This window comes from Nyctereutes procyonoides, unplaced genomic scaffold (genome assembly GCF_905146905.1).
Source record: "Nyctereutes procyonoides isolate TBG_1078 unplaced genomic scaffold, NYPRO_anot_genome, whole genome shotgun sequence".
In the NCBI taxonomy this organism is placed as follows: Eukaryota; Metazoa; Chordata; class Mammalia; order Carnivora; family Canidae; genus Nyctereutes; species Nyctereutes procyonoides.
Genome location: NW_026575049.1, coordinates 56562214 through 56585647, shown reverse-complemented (window position 1 = coordinate 56585647; position 23434 = coordinate 56562214). Strand labels below are relative to the sequence as shown.

Here is a 23434-nt window from a genome sequence, read left to right as displayed (position 1 = left end):
AGCTTTTTCATAAATAAAAGATAAAATCTGAATGTGTAGCTGCAAAACATCTCACATTTATTATTGTTTGCTGTAGTTTTCGAAGCCAGCGCATGATACACGCACAAAAACACAAAACAGGAACCCAGGGGGACAGTCTAGTGTTTCCCGTTTGCTATTCCTGGCTTTGTGATGTCCCTACATGGCATGCACGCAGGAGAGAAAAGACAACAATTACTCGCCGTGCTAGATTTAAAAGCATTTAATGACATAGCATATATTTAACAGGGCAAAAGTTGAGAGGTACAGGTCAGACGACTGAGTGCCAGGCCGGAGCGACCACCTCTCGGCTCAGGCCCGGCCTCTGGAGTTCATTCCTATCAATGCCATTTTGATTGTGCAGTAAGATGAAAATTTTGTCATTACAATCGTTACAGTGACAAAGAAATGCACACTATGTATCAAAGAGCAAGGTAATGAAGCAAATTATAACACAGTGTGGCAACGCACGAGCAAGTAACCATTAGAGTAACATGACTTTGTCCAGTAAATGCTTCAGTTCCACTTGTACACTTACCAATGATTTAAAGGGTTTATTATACATCTAGTTTTATTATACTTTGTACTAGAATTATCTCAAACATACAATATAATGTATTTCAGCAAAAAAAAAAAAACTGAAATTACAGATTATTTAAAACAGTATCAATTTTCTATTCCTTCTCTTATACCGGTATACCGACATTCTCAACTGTCCTTGCAGGTGACGCAGAAAAAGCCGCAGGGCATGTGTTAGTAAGTGATGCCAGATACAAACGGTTTGGTCTGTAGATTGAACATGGAGCTGCAACTGTCGCTGCAGCGAGATCATAATACACGATCTGTTTAATCAAGGTTAGACCCGTCGTGGGCACTTCTAATAGTCAAGACTCAAGGTAACCACTGGAAATAAATGGAAGAGAATGGTGTCAGGAAATTGGTACATTTTTGTCTCTGGTGAGCACAGGAAATCTTGTTTAAGCACCGCTGCCTTGCATACCAACAGCACTAGAGGCGGGTTATTTCCAACGCAGCCTCACAAAATTGAGGAACAGTTTAAATATTGAGATCTAATCTATATAATTTCATTAAAAAAAATCTGGTCTTCCCTCTGCACCTCAAACTTTTGTAACTTGGAGATAAAGTGTTTAGGTGTATTTCCCCCCACCCACCCCCCAAGAAATGCTCTATAAATTAAAAAAAAAAAAATCAACCACATTGAAGAACATTAGGCACAGAGAGTAATGTGTTGGTTCTGAGCTTGCATGCTGGAGTTTCACTGAAAAGGTAAGAGAAGGGCAAGAGGTAAAGGAAAGGAGTTCACTTCTTTTTGCCAAAAATGCTGAACCGCTTCTCCTTGTCTTTCTCTTTGTCCTTCTCCCGCTTGCCGGGGCTAGACTCGCTGGTGATGGTGACGACGCTGGTGGGCAAGGTCTGTGCCCGGCTGGATGCTGGCGTGCTCTGGGTGCTGGCGGACACCTCGTGTTTATCAGAGGAGATGGCGGAGGAGATGGCCTGGATCCATGTGTTCATTTCCTCCTGGACAAAGGACCACAGGGGAGACTCAGCCAAGAGGGATGGGCTCAAAACACTCTTTCACCTGCCCAACCATATGTGCCTCCATCAGTCAGAAGGCTTGGGAAGAAGGTTAGCCCATGGGGGCATCTGGCTAAAGGAGAGACATGCAGTTCCCACGTGACCCTCAGTGGAGCGAATATGATTCAACTCTCACGAGAATTTGGTTTCCAGGACTAGAAAGCCACCAATCTAAGTCATGTGGTCCTACAAACTTGGAAGAACAAGAAGACTGGTCTCCATTGGTGGGATGCACCCTCTGTTCCTTCTTTTATATTTCTTAAAAATTTAAAAGACATTAGACATACAACCCTGCATGAATTTAACAGAAGTTGGTTTTTCATATATACAGCATTGCACATGTTGCTTTTCATCAGCAGATAGGCCCCTGACTGCACCTCAGGATCTGCATCCCTTCTTGGGACCACTCCCTGGGCCTCATCCACTGCCAGGGGTGGGCATGTTTTCCTCCACCACTTTCAGAGCCCTGTAACTAGCCCTCCTGACACACCAAGCAGACAATGATGCCATTTGCTGCTTCCTAGCGACACAGAGAACTGAATACCTTCCAGTGCTGGTGACTGAGGATACGAGAAGCCATGGCTGATCATTACTTACACAGAGAACACTGTAAATAAATCTTGGCATGTAAACTCCCAAGTACTGAGAGAAATCAATCTTAAAAACTTACATCATCTTTGGCTTGGAAGAGGTACTCATTGCCATCATTTAATCTGTAAGTTGAAGAAAGAAAGTCAGTCACGATTTGACTTAGGAAGACACAAAACCTTCAAATTCTCAAAACCTATGCAGGACATAAGCAGGCCAGGGGAATCTGACCAGAAATGCCCAACGGAGCTCTGTACTTATCACCAGCTGTGCCCGGGACCCACAAAGGTCCAGCAACAGCAAGAAGCTGTATAATTGGGTCAATATAATATACATAAAACTTAATGTTTCAATCCACTGGAAGGATCAAAAATGTCCCAAACATATCAACATCTGGCTTTGCTGTGGCCAGATGTGGAAAGTCTAATCATTGCTCTAAACTGAATTTAAGAGATAACACTTTAAAAATGATGAGTCCTGGGGATCCCTGGGTGGCGCAACAGTTTGGCGCCTGCCTTTGGCCCAGGGCGCGATCCTGGAGACCCGGGATGGAATCCCACATCGGGCTCCCAGTGCATGGAGCCTCCTTCTCCCTCTGCCTATGTCTCTGCCTCTCTCTCTCTCTCTCTGTGACTATCATAAATAAATAAAAATTAAAAAAAAATAAAAATGATGAGTCCTGGGGCACCGGGGTTCTTTAATTGGTTAAGCATCTGCTTTTAGCTCAGGTCATGATCCTGGGGTCCTGTGATTGAGCCCCACATTGGACTCCCTGCTCAGCAGGGAGCCTGCTTCTCTCTCTCCCTCTGCCACTTCCCCTGCTTATGCTGTCAAATAAATAAATAAAATCTTAAAAAAAAAATGAGTCCTCAGGTCATGATCCCATGGTGCTGAGTCCTAGGGAATCTGCTCGTCCTTCTCCTTCTGCACCCCTCCTTCCACTGCCCCTCTTCCCCAACCCCTGGCTTGTGCTCTTTCAAATAAATAAAATCTTTTAAAAATAATTTAAAAATAAAAATGATGAGTCTTTTCACTACATATCCAACAAGAAGATGTAAAATTTGTAAATATTTATGCACCCAACATGGCAGCACCCAAACACATAAAGGAAGTAATCAATAGTAATACAGTAATAGTACGAGACTTAACACCCACTTACATCAGTGGATAGATCATCCAAACAGAAAATCAACAAGGAAACTGGTTTTGATGACACACTGGACCAGGTGGATCTAATAGATATATTCAGAACATTCCATCCTAAAACAATGGAATGCACATTCTTTCCAAGTCCACACGGAACATTCTCCAGAAAACATCACATGTTAGGCCACAAAACAAGTCTCAACAAATTCAAAAAGATCCAAGTCGTATATATCATTCATCATTTCTGATCACAATGCTATGAAACTAGAAATCAACCACAAGAAAAAAATCTAGAAAGAACACAAATACATGGAGATTAAATAACATGCTACTAAACAATAAGTCAAACAAGAAATCAAAGAGGAAATCAAAACATCCAGGAATACAAATGAAAATGAAAATACAAAGTCTAAAATCTTTGGGATACAGCAAAAGCTCTTCTAAGAGGAAAGTCTATAGCAATACAGAATTCCCTCAAGAATCAAGAAAAATCTCAAATAAAAAACCTAACCTTTACCTAAAGGAGTGAGAAAAATAATAAATAAAACCATAAGCCAGTAGAAGGAAGAAAAAAAAAGATTAGAGCAGAAAGAAATAAATAATAATTAAACAAAAAAACATCAACAAAACCAGGAGCTGGTTTGTCTGAAAGATCAACAAAATTGATAAACCTTTAGCCAGATTTTTTTTTAATATTTTATTTATTTATTCATGAGAGAGACACAGAGAGAGAGAGAGAGGCAGAGACACAGGCAGAGGGAGAAGCAGGCTCCATGCAGGAAGCCCAACGCAGGACTCGATCCCGGGTCTCCAGGATCACTCCCTGGGCCAAAGGTAGGCGCTAAGCCACTGAGCCACCTAGGGATCCCCTTAAAAATAAAATCTTAAAAAAGAAAAGTCTCATTTACAATTGCACCAAAAACAATAAAATAGCTAGGAATAAATTTAACCAAGGATGTAAAAGTCTCTGAAAATTAAAAACACTGATGAAAGAAACCAAAGATAACACAAACAATGGAAAACTATTCCATGCTGATGGATTGGGAAAACAAATACTTTAAAAATGATCATATAATCCCCATCAAATACCAACAGCATTTTTTACAGAACAAAATAAACAATCCAAAACTTGTATGGAACCACAAAAGACCCTGGATAGCAGACATGAAAAGTTATATTATAGAGCTGGAGTGACCAAAACAGTATGGTACTGGCACAAAGAGAGACAAATAGATGAATGGAACAGAAAACCCAAAGATAAACCCACAATTATATGTTTAATTAAACTTTGATAAGGGAGGCAAGAATATACAATGGGAAAAAGTCTCTTCAACAAATGGTGCTGAGAAAACTGGACAGTAACATACAAAATAATGAAACTGGACCACTTGCTCACACCATATACAAAAATAAACCCAAAATGGATTAAGGATCTCAACGAGAGAACTAAAATGTAAAAACTGTAGAAGAGAGCACAGGTAGTAATTTTCTCTAGTATTACCTATAAGCAACATTTTTCTAGATATGTCCTCTGAGGCAAGGAGAACAAAGGCAAAAATAAACTATTGGGACTTCAAAATAAAAAGCTCCTGTACAGCAAAGGAAAAAATGAGCAAAACTTTAAGGCAACTTACCGAATGAGAGAAGATAATTGCAAATGACACATCCGATAAAGGGTTAGTATCCAAAATCTATAAAGTGGGGCGCCTGAGTGGCGCAGTTAACTGTCTGACTCTTGGTTTTGGCTCAGGTCATGATCTTAGGGTCGTGAGACTGAGCCACGTCAGGGTCCATGCTCAGCATTGGAGTTGGCTTGCAATTCTCTGTCCCTCTCCTCCCTCTGCCTCTGCCTCTCTGGCTTATGCTCTCTAGCTCCCTCTTTAACATCAACATTTAAAATGAATAAAGAACTTATACTGGACAGCCTGGGTGGCTCAGGGGTTTAGCACCACCTTCGGCCTAGGGCCTGATTCTGGAGACTCAGGATCGAGTCCCACGTCAGGCTCCCTGTATGGAGCCTGCTTCTCCCTCTGCTTGTGTCTCTGCCTCTCTCTCTCTCTCTCTCTCTCTCTCTTTCTGTGTCTCTCGTGAATAAATAAAATCTTAAAAAAAAAAAAGAACTTTTACAAATCAACACTAAAAAACCCAAATAATCCAATTAAAAAATGGGCATAAGACAGGAATGGTATTTCTCCAATGAAGATACAGAGATGGCCAACAGACACATGAAAAGATGCTCAATATCACTCACCATCAGGAAAATACAAATCAAAATTATGGTGAGCTAGCACCTCACACCTGTCAGAATGGCTAAAATCATAAGCACAAGAAACAAGAAGTGTTGGTGAGGATGTAAAGAAAAAGGAATCCTTGTGCACTATTGGTGCAAATGCAAACTGGTACAGCTGCTGTGGAGAGTATGGAGGTTTCTCAAAAAATTAAACATACAATTACCACATGATCCAGTAATTCCACTACTGGGTATTTATTTAAACAAAGAAAAAGAAAACATTAATTCAAAAACATCTATGCACCCCTATATTTATTGCATTATTTACAATAGTCACGTTATGGAAGCAACCCAAGTGTCCATCAACAGATGAATGGATAAAGAAGATGTGGTACATATATATATTCTCTCATATTCTCTCTCTCTCTCTCTCTCTCACACACACACACACACACACACACACACACACACACACACACTGGAGTCTTACTCAAACATAAAAAAGAATGAAATCTTGGCATCTGCAACAACATGGATACATCCACAAAATGCTAACTGAAGTAAGTCAAAGCCAAATACTGTATGATTTCACTCCTACATGGAGTTTAAGAAACAAATGAACAAAGAGAAAAGAGACAAAAAATAGACTCAACTATTTTTTGAGATGGGTGGATGGGTGAAACAGGTGAGGGGAATTAAGAGTAGACCTATTGTGATGAGCACTGAGTCATGTATAGAACTGTTGAACCACTATAGTGTACATCTATAACTAATAAGATCCTACAAATTAACTATACAGGAATTTAAAAAAATGAGTTCTTTTGAAATTCTGCTACAGAACTTGTATTCCCCACATTTACAAATACCAGAGTTTTTAAATAGACATACAGAAAGGGTCTCCTAGATTTCTCTGCTTATGTGGTACATAAAGAAACTGTCCTGGCAAGGCCATCCCTAGGACACTGAAGAGTCACTGGCTTAGAGGGTTGGCTCATTCACTTCACTGCGGTCCAGAGAAAGGGGTGTTCCTGGTCGGGAGCAGGGTAAGTGTCCTCTGCCAAAATCCTGACCCTCTGAAGCTGCGTCCAGGGAGAACAAAGAAGGGAGGCAGCCAGGGAGCCAGGCTGTCTGCGCCTTGTTTTACACTTGTAGTGTTCCAAGTCCTGAAGACAGCCTGCCTCCAGGACTCCTTGAAAGAGCTCAAGAAGTCATACCCTTGAAACTCATTTGCAGTCCTTGGCCTAGTCCAGCTGACAGAACACAAACGTCTAACTGAAGACCAAAGCTTTTCAGGTCCCACAGCAACAGATCAAATTAGTATTAAACTACTTAACATTCTAAACACTGACACGTTTACTTCCTACATGATAAAACGGCTTTTCTCCCCATTTCTAAGTATAAGAAGAACTTCTGAGCTTGGATCCACTCTGTGAAGAGGTGTATGTACTCTATAAGCTGGAGACATTTGGAACAAGGTGGTCCCAGAAGCAGGTGGAATATCTGCTGGGCAAGTAGGGGGTGGACAGAGATCCAGGTCCCACACATGCACTTCTGTTGATCTCCGCCAGCTCCGGGATGACTCCTGGGACCCATCTCCAGCTATCTTGTGGGCGAAGAATAGTATCTCCTAGGTCCGGATAAGGTGCAAAAATGGGTAAACTATTTTTCTACGCTTCCCTTCAATTGTGACATGTGAACAGCTCACCTTGTCTTGTGGAACAGTAAGTTCCAGCTTATCAAAACAAAAGCTCATTTTCTTCAAGGCTGAGCTGCACCACTAACCACAGGGAAGCTGGTGATGGGCTGCAGTCCCTAAAGATCCGAACCCAGACACGTGACAAGCTACACAAGGCTCACTTTAAATGGGAGGGAGGAGGAATGATCACAGTACCTTCTGGGTAAAACCACCCCCGAGAGTGATAACAGACACCTGCTCTCGGCAACCAAGAAACGTGGCCCCTCTCACCTCAGCTTGAACACGTGTTTCTTCTTCTTGTAATCAAGGGCCACTTCACAGATGGCTTCTTTCAAACTCACAGGGACCTCGCTGTGGTAGGGGATTCCAGAGGCAGCCGTCTTTGCATCTTTGTAGAAACCCATTTCTTGGTTATTTATGACACAATAAACATTGTGCCAGGACCTGAGCAGTAAAGAGAGGAACATCAGGGTTCTAGACCACACTCCCTTCAAGAATTAAGAATCTGACTGACATGAAAGCAACCCCCACACAACGTGGTGTGACCCCTTGTTCAAGGCCTTTTCTAAATTCTGCTAAAACTAAACAATATAAGAAAATTCCTCCAGTGCACTGCTGGGAGGGTGTACATGGTGCTACAGAGGCAGGTGATCCAGGGCTACTTCTCTGAGTTTCGGGAAAAACACGGTACCCTCTTCTATTACTTAAAGATACTCTTGGCTCTGACGGGAAAGACTTGTTGGGGTCAGTCCTCTTTGCTGCAGTACCCTCTTGCGGTAATGCTGTACAGGGCAGGCTCCTCGTTTGAAACATGCCTGTCCTGCAACAGCTAGCCCTTGCACCTCGGTTTTAGTCCTGATGAGGCTTGGCAACTCGATGGGGAGGCAGATCCAGGGCCATTAGCACTTGTAGTACCTCAGGATCAATCAGAAAAAAGACAGCCCTCCCCCCATGACAAGGCAAACTGTCATGATAGGCTGATTTTATCAGAAGACAATTTACTGCCACCTACCTATGTTAAAATATAAATTTATGTTGTACTCAACTTATATGGGATTTCCTGGTCTAATATATACAACCTGTACAACTGCACATGCTGGTCCCAGGCAGAACAGTTGACTGGTTAAGCACGCTTTGGAATAAGATACGGATTGCACCTAGGCTATGCCATACACTAGGTTTCTAAAGGGTGAGCTTTTGTAACCACATAAGGCCTCCGTTTCCTCATCTGTAAAATTGAGGTAATAACAGTAGGGCTTATTGGAAAATAGTGAATATAAACACAGATATGGAGATAAGGCTGGGAAAAATGAAAGTGTCTTAAAAAAAAAATAAATCCCTCAAGGAAGAACACTTCACTTTAGGGAAATTCCCCTACCTCTACGCAGCCTATGTCTTCTCAGGAAGAATTACCAAGGCCCCCTTTTGCTATTCCCATCCATGTTTAATTAACCTTAAAAAAAACTCTCCTCCCACTTTCCAATGTCATTCCCAAGGAAAAAAGTGACGCACACCCAGGAAGCTGAGAACAAATGGATTTCACAAGTGCACACTCCCCCCTTTCAACTCGTAAGCGGGTGCTTCGACCTTGACCGGGCAGGCGGGCTGGCTTCCCACCTCGCTGCCTCAGCCTTCACTGCCGTTACCTGCTTGAGGCTTTCTTGTTGTGAGCCTCCCACTCGTGCTTCCGATTCAGGAAGCCTTCCATCTGGGCCGAAGGGGTCTCCTGGGTTCTGGCCGGCAAGGTGGCAGCACTCTGGGCCGGGAGGGCAGTCTTGGCTTTGCGGTCCGAGGTCGGGGAGGGGATGGGGCTGGACTCCTTTGAGCTTGTTCTCTGTTCCGCGGCACCGTTGACCATTTCACCTGTGTCCACCGTTTCTGCCATCTATAGGGACAGTGGAGAGGCCATTCAGCGAACCCCGTGAGCCACAGGGGTGACCACATACGCTCTGACTCGCACACGTGGCTGTGTATAAATGCCTGGCACAGATCGAGGCAGTACAGTAAAACCATTGCAACATCCCACAAAGCCAGCTGGACACCAAGGACATTAGAAGGTGGGAAGGGATTAATGCCCGCCCGCTTATGGGGAAATGAGAAAAGCGAAATGCCAGTATGAGTTTTACTGCACTCTGTTCCTCGGATCAATCCATTTTCTCTAATGTAACTCGGATCATTTCCTCTTATGGTTACTTTAAAACAAAAGGACAACAGTAACAATCACACATATTAAATATGAGAGAGTGGACGTTATACAGCAGCCACCTTACAACCAAGGACGCCACCAGAAGAGCTGGAAGTTTAAAGCGAAAGGGCATTCACAAACAGATCGATAGACAACTCTATCAGAACTACACAGCATTCCCCCAGAGTAAGACAAGGAAAGACCTCCGGTTTCTGAAAATGCTCTCTGGCTCTCCTCCCCCCTCCCCTCAACACATCGTCATAAACACATGCAGAAATTAGGACGACAGTCATGCATTTCACATCTACCATCCCAGTTAGACTTTGGAACTTAAGAGCTGGAAGGAAATGAGGCAAGTCAACAAACATCACTTTAACCACATCTGCCGGAGTTGTATCGTGAGTGGGTTGTAGTTTGTGTTAAAGGAGCTGGAAAAGCCAATCACAGTCACTCAACACCACACGGCTATTTACCCCCAAACACAGACAGAACCAGGGCCTTCCCCATCACGTGTTGGTTGATCACGGTGCCTTGCTGCACTGAGACGAGAAAGCCCAGACACAGCCAGGCTTCCCGCGGCTCTGACCGTCAGGCTGGAGACGTCTTCGGGAGCTGTTCCTTCCCAAGCTCATTTATATTGTGACCCTCAGGGCTTTTCGGCTTTGGAAATGCAGTAGGGTCTCGGTTCATTATCGCTTTCAGCCTGTATACCATCAACTGTGTACCATGAACTGGCGCGGCCCCGGCTGATAACCCAGGGCGCGGGATTAGCAAGTTACTAAAGCTGGGTGTGGCTGACGCTTTAGTGGATTACAGACAACCTGCACCCCTCGTACACGGACAAACATGGAGGTGTCAATGGCAACGTTCATTAGATAACGTCCCCGACCACTGCTGCCCAGAACCAAAATGACAAGTTAGCAGCAACAACTTCAACAGGAGAAACGGGAGAATGACCACCACTGCTTCAACACTCAGATATGTCAACTCTCAGGAACGGGATCACTCCTTTAGGCCTGCTCTACGTGGCTGGGTGGAGTCTCGAGGGTCTACTCCGTCTATCCAAAACTATCACCGTCAGCATTAAGGTTGAGGGTGAGACCAGAGGCGTTGCAATTTAAGGGCATTTCTGATTGAAACCCTTGACCCACACAGCAATGTGGAAGGCACGGGGGAGGGGGTGAACATGTGAACATCCTGGCCTCTGTGCTGAGTGACACCATGGAGACATGGGCTTATGCGCAACAGGCTATTTTAGTATTTCTCTTTCCTTTCATTTTTAAAGGAGAGATGTGGAGGGGAAATAACCACCAAAAAAAAAAAAAAAAAAAAAAAAAAAAAAACCCAAAAAACCCAAAAATCCTGAGTCCAAAGAAAGTGAGTGGATTTTAAAGTTGACACATCTGTTCTAGTGTGGAATTTCAGGAAACTTCTGGTGGGAAGGAAGTGTGAAGTTTGGTCTGAAAGGCCTGTGCCAGATGTGAGTCTAGGGAGACACAGGGTTAGTGTGTATAGAAATCAGATTAAGAAAAAATTAGTGCTGCAGCTGTGGCTAGAAAACTGCTAGTGACAGCAGTGACCTGGATGGAGCGGCATTTGCTGAGAAAAAGCTAACATTTATAGCACTTGGTCAGACTTCAAGGTAGGCAAAGGCCAGGGAAGCCTCTTCTAGGGGGGAAATTCTGCAGCAAAAATTTTTTTCTTCAGAGTTAGAAGGAAAGAGAAAACCCCAAACCAGTATGCAGAGATAATTAATGTTTATGCAAATGAATCACTAAACCAAGAAAACAAGGAAAATAAAAGGAACAAAATGAATTTTAATGGACATGTGCTTAAGCATGCCAACAGACAACACACCACTAGAGACAAACATCAAAAGCAAATCATAGTGCTATGACCGTACATGTGAATCTCCCCCCAGCCCCCACCCCATGTTGCTTCTCTTTAGCGATTAGTCCAGAATGCTTTAGTGGCCGGGTACACCTGAGATCTTTAAATCAGGAGGTGAACACGAATGCAACGTGACAACTAGTAGCACAAGAAACACCCGATTGGTTTTCTAAGTGCACGAAGCAACACTATTTCAAGTTCATTAACTTGAGTCTCTGCATCACAACTCAAAAGAATGAAAAGGCTTTTCTTCTTCCAATCCAATTATAATAAAAAACTTGTCCTGGCAAGCTACAATTTAAAAATCTAGATAAAAATAGGCATGAGAACAAATGCCAAAAACATCATAGCACTTTTTCTGTGTGCTTATGTGTTTGGTGAGTTTTTTTGGGTTTTTTTGTTTTGTTTTGTTTTTTGGTCTTCTGAATACAAAAAGCATAAAATTGGGTATCATTCCAGATGATAAAAAATTTAAACATATATATATGGAAACTTCACATATATACATATAGATCGATAACACAGAATCTGGAGCCAGAAACACATGTGAGGGCTCCCTAATGACCAAAGATAAAGCAGTAGTTTTTTTCTAACATGAATTTTGGTGTGTTTCAAGGCAGAGACCCAATAATGGTGCACACTACCCCCAGAACATAAGAAGCTTGGCATCTATCTATATACCCATCTACAGTCGCAAGTAGATAGATATGTACATAGAAATAAGGAAAAACAAACAAGATGCTATATGATGTTATCCTGACAAAAGAAAAAAAAAAGACATGCATCATGAAATGAAAAGACAAATCAGACTTAACTCATGGAAAACACATATCAAAACAGGTTTATGATTCCACTAACATCTAAATATGGCAAATGAGCAAGTGACTGTCTCACAAGGCTTGGGTGTAGTATGGATTTGGTTTGTTCTGTCTGTATCAGTACCAGGAAATCACCTCTTTCATATGCTTTTATTCCTAAGGAACAGAATTTCTGTTAAAACATTTTCAATCCCTGCTGGTGGTCTGATAAATGCCATCCTAAAAAACTTATTGGAGAACTCCATAAAAAGTCGTAAGAAAATGAAAAATAAATGAGAAGATCCATTCGAGACATACAACGGAGTTTTCTGTCTACACAGACACTAAAATTACTTCTGAAGCCAGGTGGCATCCAATGGCTCCTAGGGGTGGTCCACCAAGTGCATCATTCAAGTAATCAGGGTGAACTAGAATGGCTTTTGTTCCATTTGTTTGAAAAATTTAAACACAGTTTGACACCCTGAAGTCATCAACTGAATGGAGAGGCCTGAAAGCCTGGTAGGCAGACTTCCAAAATATGCTGAGAATTGCTGCCACCTGCCATGCTGTGCTCACAGTGACCAAGACAAAGGTGGTAGCAGGGTCAACAGGCACTTTACTCCTGAGGCTGGCTGCATTACTTGCTGCAAGTAAGCTTAGAGTTTCTCAATTCAGGTCTTGGCAGAGAAAAATGAGAGGAACTCATTTGGAAAAAGGAATAAATAATTCAAGGGTCTCAAAATTTCAGATTCTACGCCTAAAATTAATAGAGCTTCCCAAGTAGCTCCAACTCCACCCTCCCTCCTCTATTTTCAATAAACAAATGCATCCTTCATGGAATGTGACACAGCTGACTTAAGGTTTTAATCTTAGTACTGAGTCTCTCCTTCCTTATACCCCAGTCCTCCTAGTTACTATTAAACTATGGCAGGTTAACGACATCTGTATAGGCGGCTATGTGTAGCGCAGTACTGCACCTTGTTAGTATAACTGGATGTGTCATACCTTTCAGATTCTAGTTTTCTTCTTCAGTTTGCTGTAATCTCATTTAATTTCAATTACTCATGTAAGGCTTTCGCTGTAAAATCTTAATAAAGTAAAAAGCTCACAATAAATAAACAAAAAAATAAGTATGTTGCTTTAAGGCAACTGAGCATCCATCAGTTAAAAGACTCAAATAAACATGAATTAAATGCAAACAAATAGGAAACCAAGGAAGCCTATGAATTAAGGAAAATTTTAACACTGTGGGGTGAAGTGGAAGCCAAAAGGTCAAACCAACATGATTTGGAAAGAGTGGTTCTTGACAAATGGTAGTGAACTTCACAGTCCAGACCACGGCTGGTCACTGGCTGTCCGTCTGCTATTAAAGTTTTTGTAGTTTTGGTAGGTTTGAGAGCGGTAACTAACCCGTGGAGATCCCTGTTCAGCCGGCAAACCGTTCTGGGAAACTTGCTCTCCTTTTGAAGTATCCCTGTTAGATAAAGTGGGGAAAGAGGACAGAGGAGGGAAGGGGAACAGGAAGGGGAGGAACGGAAAGAGAAAAACAGAGAATGAGGGAGAACAATATCACTCAATTTTATTACAGATTTTCTCTCAGAAACACATGTGAAACCCCCCTTACACCATGTAATTTCTTTTTAAGAACTTCCCAAGTGTTCCAAACCAACTCTAGGTAGAGAGTAAGACCACAGGCATGCCCTCTCCCCCAATCCAGGCGGCATTCAGGGTTGGCATGGGGCTCTCACCACAACACGATAATTTGCTTTTAGAAATAGACCATGATTTCTGTTCTTTCAGTGAAGAACTTTCAAAAAGCATCATCACATAACCACTGGCCTAAAATCCAGGTGGTTCACAGGGAAATTCCGAGTGAGTGTGTGCATGTGCATGTGTGTGCAAGCAGTGGAATGGGAGCTGTCTACCTCCCGCTTCTGCCACCTACACACCAGTGTGACAGCGGACAAGTCCGTATTCTCCAGTGTTATCTGGGGTAACCATAGATTCTAAATGCTTTACAGAATTAACAAGATGTGCGTGTGGTGAGCTTAACAAAGATGCTCCCCGAAGCTCACTTGCAAGTGAAGCTCAGATTCGAGCAGTGCAGGTGGCCTGTGACTCACCACTGCTGCTGGGATTCAGTATCCTCAGAAGCTTTCGTGCTCAGCTCGGGAGAGGGCGGCCGCCTCTTCCTCTCCTCTTCCTCTTGCTGTCTGCGCACTTCCAATAACTCCAACTGAGGGAGAACGTGATAATGTTCTGCAGAGCCCCAAACTTGGGACTCTCTCACAGAAAGGGTACTAGAGGAATCCAGAAAACCCTCTGGTCTCAGGTGTCTATGTGAGATCACACGGGACACCCAGCAGGTTGGCACTGGGATCATGGGAACTGCAGCTATAACCTCAAACTACAGGAGACAGACCCCAGTGACGACACAGGACTATTCCATGGGTTTGTGCATCGCCTGGAACATTGGGCTTAATTTCTAAATAAACTATGCAGCTCTCAACTTAGCTCAGGGAGAAGGTACCCAAGCATGAGGCTCTCCATTGGATTTCCCATCAGAACTCAGACAAACACCACTGAGAGGCTTCTTATGCTGCGGTACGCATCTGTGTTTAGCCCAAAGTCAAATAACATGCACAAAAAGCCACAGAGTAGTAACTGAAACTAAGCCATTTTATAAGCAGTAGGTATGCACTAAAAATATTCTGCTTAACACAAAAGTATGCAAATATGTTTTAAATCCCAGAACTGTAGAAATTGGAAAGAACTCCATTTTTGTACATCATAAAGAATCAGCTTTCTACCAGAAGTGCAAGTGTCATGGGAAACACCAGTGAGCAAGCCTTATCCTAAAAGGTTTAATTTAATAGTGGCAGAGGAAATGATTCAGAGTGGGGAGAATTTTTAATGGTCTAAGAGTCAGCTACTACTTGATAGAAATTCTAATTCTGAAAAATCTGAATTAAACTATATGGCTAAGCTCCTCCATAAACCAAAGCTTCTCTGAGATCTAAGAGGAAAAGCAGACCAAAAGAGAAAAGCGAACCCCAATCAATCAAAATCAATTCCCAGGCAGGCAGCTATTATAAAAGTGATCACAAATCTCAGTACTCAGGAAGCAACTGAGTGAACAGTAGCCCTGGAAGCCTCCCCAGGTTCTGTACCAAGAGAACAACCAATTTCAGGTAGGTCCTCACTGCTTCTAAAAACGGCAATAATACGAACTCTCTGGTCTAGGAGGTGAACAAGAAGCTGCCCAGGAGAACCAAAAGGCAGAGCACTCCCAGCAGCCAGTGGCCACTCACCGTTGTCAGCCTCTCCAGGGCAGAGAACCTCTCGTCCCAGGTGGCTGCAGATTTTTCAAAAGCCTCGTGGCGCTTGATGAGCTTCTCCACCTCGTCCACACTCTGGCCTATTTCTCGGCTGGATAGGTATGGCTCCTGCCCGAGCAGCCAGGCCTCAGCCACACTGGCGTCCCGTGAGAACTGGTGGACCTCCAAAACTGCACAGGGTACCAAGAGTGAGAGCGGGCCAGCAGGGTGCTGGGGGAGGGGGGGGCGCTGCCCTCTGGTGGCAGCTGCCTGCACAGCCGGTCGACAGCCTAGATCAGTGCAGCCCAGCGGATGTGTGACACGGGCTACAAAGTCAACTTTAACGTTTCTAGTAGCCACGCAGAAAATAAACAGGTGAAACTTGAAAATAGGTGAAATTAAAAAGCATATTTTAGAAAACCTGATAGAGCAAATGATTGTTTGAACATGTAAGTGATATAAAAAAAAAAAAAGACTGAGACAGAACTTCTTTTCCTTATGTCTTTGGAACCTGATATATGTTTTATAGAGCACAGCACACCTCAACTGGGGCCAGCCACATTTTAAGTGCTCAAGAGCCGCATGTGGACAGGGGCTACCACAGTGGACAGCGCAGGCCTGGAAGGTATGCTCTACTCACCCAGCCCTACTTCAGTGACCGGAGCCTCAGACCCGGAGGGAATTCAATTCATACACCACCAGACCACGCTGATGAAGTAGGCATTCACCAACCCCCCTTCCTAAGGTGGTAGCTGTAGGTTTTATTTTGGGGGCTGAGAGGGAGGAAAGGATACAGGGAGCACTCTAAAAGTGGGGACAATATGGACTGAGGCTTCTGCTTTCTTCATTCTGTTCCTCCACATGTGAGCAAACACAGTAGGACACGCACTGCGCTTAAGGGAGGGGTAGGTCAGAACTGGGCTTCGCATCGTGGCCACGTGGTGATGCTTGGGGCTATATTGGCAAGAAATGGACTGTGGGCAGCATCGGCATCCAGGAGCTGCTAGCTGCCTCTCTTCAGCAGTCTGGCAGCCCTCAACAAGGCCACAAGGAGAAGATGCCACTGCTGCACCAGGGGCTCATCTCCTCATCACATATGCCAGCATACAACCTCATGCCTAGTTCACAGTGAGAAGTAATACAGGCTTTGCTGAAGTCAACGTGCCCTGGAAATTCTCAAAATTTATAGACCAAATCCTATTCAAAGAATGGTCAAGAGCGGGATTTCTTTTTCAAAAGAGGACTGTAGCCCAAAAGGGTGAGGTGCCTTCATCTGACATTTTACAAACCTTTTAGGAAAAACCCCCCACATTTTGTTTCTAGTGAGCACCCCTGGTCTCTGAGAATGGGCTTCTATTATACTAGCAGAGCCTATGGCCCCACACAGAGAGAGAATGGCAAAATATAGTAAACAATGCTTAAGCTGGGCTACCTTCAGTGTTTGTACCTATTATTAAATGCTATTCCCAATACTCTGTGGTGCCTCATATATTCTTTATAAAATCAGATTAAAATTAGAATCTCCTCAGAGGGTCCCCTGGGGAGTAAATACAGAAAAACATATGCAACACTTAGAATGATGCCCAGTTCACTGTAAAACTTTTATAGTTGGTAGCTTTTATTAAGTTACCAACCTTCTATTAAGAGCACCAGATATAAGAACTAACCAGGCCAACTTTCTACCTTCTTGACTGTAGTAATACTTCCTCTTAAAGATAGCTAGAGGAGGGGACTTCAAGCTGGAATGTCCCAGAGAGATACCGAATTGTCATTCCCATGCTGTTCCTGAGGAATACCCAAATCCCACTTACAACAATGAGCTCAATCATGGGATAAAAATAATGAATATGCCACAGGGAACTACTTAAAAATACTTAGCATGAAATGGTGAAACAGGGCATTAGGAAAGAAGCATTTAGGACTCCAAAAATCATTACGTGATAATATATCAAATCATAGCAGGAAACTAAACTTGCATGTGGCCAAAGGACACCCAAAAAAGAACGAGAAGATTAAACAGGTCCTTACTCAGTCGTAACCATTCCCATCGGTCTTCCCACTTGTCAATCATTTCTTTTCTCTTTTCCGTCAACTGCAATAACTTTTCCTTGATCTGTGAGAAAAGGAGGAAAACGGACATCTTACCAGACTGTACACGTCCTCTTAGCATTCTCCTTAGTGGACCACTTTGCAGAAGAAAAACACATTTTCTGCAGAGACCACTACTAAAGGAGGGAATCCCTAAGGACTACTCAGTCTATTTATGTACTGGAGAGAAAAACATGGCAACAGGCCTTCCAGAGGGGCTGAGAAGCAGCCTAGGCACCACCCAAAGCTGCTGAGCCCCCTCCAGATTCAGGGGCTCCACACAGCGATCACACTCAGGAGAGATGCACGGTGAGAGGGGCAAAGCCTTGACCTCTCTGAGAGAACACCCTATCCCTTCAAGGGCACCACATGCTGACTCATCATTTATCCCTTTATTACCATCCTCCTAACTTGAATTAACAACCCTCCACTAACAGCAAACTGATCTAGGGCACATGTGACAGGAAAGGGATGAGTACTGACGGAGGAGGTGACAAAGGATGGCACTTCTGCCTGGGGCCTACAGAAACTATATTCTGTGCCAGACTCATCGGCTCTGGGGCAAGAGTGTTCCCATGTAACTATTCCACACACAGGAGAGGAGCAAAGAATTTCAAAATACGTGTGAGCATGCACGTATATGAATACAGGTTTCTCACGTATGTGTCCACACATACACATACGTACATACTGACAAAACAAAGTCATCTTCCATCTTCAGACCGCTGCATTCACCCCAGGGTCTGAAGCAAAGAGCCGTCCTACCTCCTCAGACGCATAGTGCTTTCTCGCCAGCAGGGATTTCCCAAGTTCAATGCAGGTTGTGAAACTGTCATTACGAGCATCGATTTCAGCTTTGATGCCTTGGTGATTATTCATTAATAGTTCAACAGATGATACATCCCTAAAATTAGATAAGTAATACCACTTTCAGGAGATCAAGCTTTCCAGATCAACGTGCAGGTTTCAAAACACATAATTAATTTGAAGGAAACTATTCAACAGCATAGTATGTCTTTCAGGTCTGATTCACAGTCTGGGCTCAGGCTGGGTCACTAGAGCAGATGCATAATGACAGTCTAATTCAGGACCAGCAATGCAACCTAACGTGATATAAAGCTTCTCTCGTTTGCGTGTGTGTGCGGGTGTCCACGTGCATTCATTTGAGGAATTCAAAATGGTTGCTAGGCAGGTGCACCACTGGATTTCTGTTCACAATTTTGTACCTCAGGAGTTAGTGCCAAAGGTTCAGGACATGTGTGTCCCAAAGAGCAGCTGATAACTCCTCCTTATCCAGGCACAAAGAGGCACACAGAGCCGGAACCAGCCTGGAAATCAATGACTGTAATGCCATTAGAACTTTTCAGGGATCAAAACCTAAAAGTCCTGACCTGGAAAATACAACTGCTTTTTATATATACGGTAATAAAAGATTTCTTCTCAATTACAGCGGGGGTTGGAGCTGGCAGGGGTGGACTGGAGGTTGTGCATGTGCCTGCCTGTTCGTCCTTTAGCTGCTCTCCACTGCCTTATAGCAAACATGGCCAAAGAGAAGATGTGGAACAAATATTAAATAATTGTCTCAAGGCACCATTTAAGCAGATGGTGAGGATGAGATACCTTTAGAAATGCATGTGAAAAGGGACAGAGTGTTTTTTAATCTCAGACACAGAAAAGCCACCTCATTCCAGTGAAGAGAGCTAGTCACATCCAAGGTATGTGACTACTTGAAGCATGAGGCTCAAGGGCAGGAGGGCAGAAGTTAGGGTGGAGCATGGGGGTGGTGGCTGGGGGGTAGGAGAGAGGGTTGGATAACACTGTGTTCTGGTTCCCTGGTAACTGTGGGCTGAGACAAAGGAAGCAATTAACGCTGCTCCCAAATCCCTCACCACCTCTACTCTGGCCCCGAAGCTCTTGGGAGATGCCCCTGGTTCTCTCTAGAAGATCCCTCTAACAATTACCCGGGGTCAGCAAAGCTGGATCTCCTCTCACCCACCAGGAGGCCAGGAGGGTTACCTTGGCTTCTCCTGGGCTTCGATCTGCCGGATGACATCCTCCATCCACAGCATGAGGTCTCGCACCATGCTGAAGAAGCGGAACTTGTCCCCCGTGTCCACCAGCCGCACCCTGCGGCCCTCACAGGCATCCAGCAGGGCTTTCCATGCTTCCAGGACCTCGTTCTCCCGCTTCTGGATGTCATCAGCCTTGTCACCTGCATAGGCTGCCTGGAGACGGGCGGCGTCCTCCTGTAGCTGCCTCACCTGCAAAGCCGCGGGGGGAGACAAGTCAGATCAGATGGGTGGGCCTTCTCTCCATTGCCCCACTGCTCCCTTCACGCACACCACACGCTGTTTTGCACTAATGAGGGCACTGAGTCAAAATGGAGCCCCTACACCCCAAGAAGCTCACAATTTCATTGGAGAGATCCACCCTGGAAAAACCCAAGTTTACCAGAAATGTACTGAACTGCATTACTGAGTTCAGTGTAAATGATAAGACAAACGATATGCTACAGGAATGCAGGCAGGAGACTCAAGTGAGACTCGAGTGAGGTGTCCTGGAGGCAGCCTGGGATATAAAGATGGTACAGAAAGCACAGGGGACATATGCAGATATATTTAAAAATCAACACGTAACATGCTCCTACAAGGTACAGACAGGTTTTGTTTTTGTTTTTTTTTTAAATCCTGAGCAAGGAACAACCATGAAGAATTTACTCTGAAAACAAGTTTTCCAGCTGTTTCCATTGTTACAGCTATTGCTGTAAGAGCTCTCACATGGGCCAGTTCAAATTGAAAAACAAAAATACCAAAAAAGAAAAAAGAAAAAAAGAAAAAAGAAAAAAAGAATAACAAAAATACATTTAACATAGCTCGAAAAAAACCTGACTGACATCTAAGAAGGTGACATTTTCACTAGCCAAATTTCAATAGAAACTTTGCAGAACAGGAAATGCAAATGGGTCTTAGGAAAAGATGCTCCATGGAGATACTGTAGTTTGTCATCTATTAGTTGGCAAAAATTCAAGTCTGATGACGTATCTGCCAATGAGTAGATTTTAAATTTGACTGCGGACAGGACAATGGGCTACAGCTGCTGTAGAAGGCATGGGCAGCATGCATCAAAATTACAAATGTAGGTACCTTTTGGTTTTATGATTCCATTTTGGGGAATTTATCCTACGTATAGTTATACACGTTTAGGAAATGAAATACACATTATTTATTGCAGCAGTGTCTGTAAAGGCAGAAAACTGAAAATAAATGTCCATCGGTGAGAATCTGGTTACATTAATAACGATGGCACATTCATACAAGAGGCTCTTCTGTAGTCATGAAAAAGAATGAGGAAGGGCTCTACATACTCATGTAAAGTGTTCCAGGATGATGGCTCTGTAGAAAAAAGGAAAGTGTAGACAGTGTGCCTAATATCTACTTTCTGAGCAATAAAGGGGGAAATAAAAGGACTGGCTTTCACCTTTTTTGGAGGGGGAATGGAAGGGAGACAGGCCTTTATAAGAGAAAGTCATAACTGTGGCTATTTTGTATTTTTAGACTTCTTCCTCTTATATATATTACTAGTGCCATACTGTATGCAACATCTAATAAAACACATACACAAGAGAATGTACACTTAATCTTCATTTACTGAGGTTGTGTGATCAAAGTCCACAGACAAGTGTCATCCCAGACTACAGGAGCCTTTAGAGGTCTGGGAGGGGAGTATGCAGATAGTTACCACCTGGGGGATATACGTGGGGAGAAAGGGGTAAGGATGGACAACAGTGGCACTTTCAGGGAGGTGGATGTTGACCCTGACCACACAAAAGGACTTTAGGTGGAGGCACATAAGGAAAACAAATTCCTCTAAGAGATGCAAAGAATCAATGGGGTTTGTTTTCTGTGAGGATGTGATTTCCACATCTTCACTTCTAGAAATCTTCTATGATTATGGCTCAGGTATAATTCAAATTACCAAAGGAAATTCTTAGGAAATAATTTGAAAAATGAATTTCCTATATGATAAACCAAATCTTTTACCAACAATTAAAAAAAAAACAAACAAAAAACCAAAATCCTTTCCTGTGCCTCTGGTTTTTAATTTATTCTCAAAACAAAACAAAACAAAAAAAAAACAAAAAACAAAACAAAAACAAAAAAGCCCCAACCAACCAACCAAAAACATAGTGGAGGAGGGATCACAAAAGTCCCTCACACAAATGAACTAGTGCTCTGAGAAGTCACTGAAGACCACTACTGGTACAAATGTCCTATGGCTCCCATGCAGAGTGGACACTAGGCTGGCACAGGAGTTAAATGACCAGGAAGGACATACCACTAGCTTCTGGAAGCCTGTACCAAGGGCCAACCTCTATTCTAATTCTGTTACAAGGAAGGGATCCCTGGGTGGCTGAGCAGTTTAGCACCTGCCTTCAGCCCAGAGCATGATCCTGGAGTTCTGGGATCGGGCTCCCTGCATGGAGCCTGCTTCTCCCTCTGCCTGTGTCTCTGCCTCTCTCTCTCTGTGACTCTCATGAATAAATAAAATCTTAAAAAAAAATTGTTACAAGGAATCTGGACTGGGTCTGTATTTGCAGAAGGGGCATGCATACTTCTAAAGCTGTAAATGGCCTCATCCAGCAGGTACAGTGAGGCAGACTCTTAAAAGACTCAAGGGAGTGCATGGACTCCTGCCCTCCCTCACCCTCAGCAATCTGAGTCTTACAAGGTAAAGAGTTTTAATGAAGAAAAAAAGAGATCAAAACTCTACCATCTGTAGAGTCTCTGGAAGTTCTAAAACTAAGCGATTGTTCACAGGTGCAGAGGGAAGACCTCCTGCCAGTAAGCTGTGTTCTAGCTCTGCCTCTAGGCATTCCCAAAGTTCCCCCCAGCTTTTTTTTTTCTATGTAATAACAGAGAACACTTAGAGAGCTCTTATTGGAATATATATTTTGCAAACAACATCTCAATCCTCAAAGCATTAGGGAACGGAAATGAAGATAAATTAAACTTGCAGCGATCCAGAACAACAGGCCTCAATTCAAATTGGGGTTTGCCCCTCTCCAGGGGCCTTGCTCCAGGCACAGGTGAGAATGTAACCACGTGGTGCCCCAGGACCCTATATACAATGAAAGCCCCTGAACACGAAGCTGAGGAGCTTCTGAATACGGCAAGTTGTCAGAGAGCTGGGGAGTCCACGAGCTCTGAAGGGAAGATCAGAAATCCTTATGATACATGGTGGACCTTCTAAACTCTGCTTCATGCAGACCCTCAGCCACTCCATGCATCTCTTTTTAAATATGCTTTCCATACCTTCTACCTCCTTGGTGGAAGAGCTGAAGCCATTTAATCTGCAGGGAAGGACCCCTGGGTGGCTCAGTGGTTGAGCGTGCCTGCCTTCGGCTCAGGACATGATCCTGGAGTCCCAAGTCCTCCATGGAGCCTGCTTCTCTCTGCCTATGTCCCTGCCTCTCTCTCTCTGTGTCTCTCATGAATAAATAAAATTTAAAAAAAATTTGCAGGGAGCACCGACTGTGACCTGTTTCTAGAAGCAGCAAATTCAGGGTAGGGGAGAAGACAATGGTGGCAAAGGTGGTTCCCTCCAGAGAACAAACCCCAAAGCACACCGGAGATTGTAAGGCTGGTGGCATTGGATCAGGATCAGCCCACAGTCAAATCTGGGCCACGCGTTTTCAGAAATAAAGTTGTACTGTTATACAGCCAAGCTCCTTCATTTCGTATCGTCTAGGGCCGCCTATGCTATATTGGCAGAGCTGAGGATTTGCAACAGGGACCATATGTTCCACAAAGCTGAAGACATTTACCATCTGTACCTCTACAGAAAAAGTTTGCTGATCCCTGCCCTACATTATCAACACATTCA

General features: G+C 43.6%; 1 protein-coding gene across 4 annotated transcripts in view; it reads right to left on the bottom strand.

Annotated features, from left to right (window-relative positions):
* Positions 1-226: 226 nt before the first annotated feature.
* SPTBN1 (spectrin beta, non-erythrocytic 1) overlaps positions 227-23434 on the bottom strand; it is a 199436-nt gene continuing 176228 nt past the window's right edge. For all 4 annotated transcript variants that reach the window (XM_055329366.1, XM_055329365.1, XM_055329368.1 and 1 more), the window contains 10 exons: positions 19568-19812; positions 18317-18455; positions 17492-17576; positions 15458-15654; positions 14270-14382; positions 13557-13620; positions 8921-9159; positions 7545-7718; positions 2285-2327; positions 227-1557 (listed from right to left, as the gene is read on the bottom strand). In XM_055329366.1, coding sequence (XP_055185341.1) covers positions 1339-1557; positions 2285-2327; positions 7545-7718; positions 8921-9159; positions 13557-13620; positions 14270-14382; positions 15458-15654; positions 17492-17576; positions 18317-18455; positions 19568-19812 — 1518 coding nt within the window. In that variant the 3' untranslated portion in view covers positions 227-1338. The remainder of the gene's footprint in view (positions 1558-2284; positions 2328-7544; positions 7719-8920; positions 9160-13556; positions 13621-14269; positions 14383-15457; positions 15655-17491; positions 17577-18316; positions 18456-19567; positions 19813-23434) is intronic.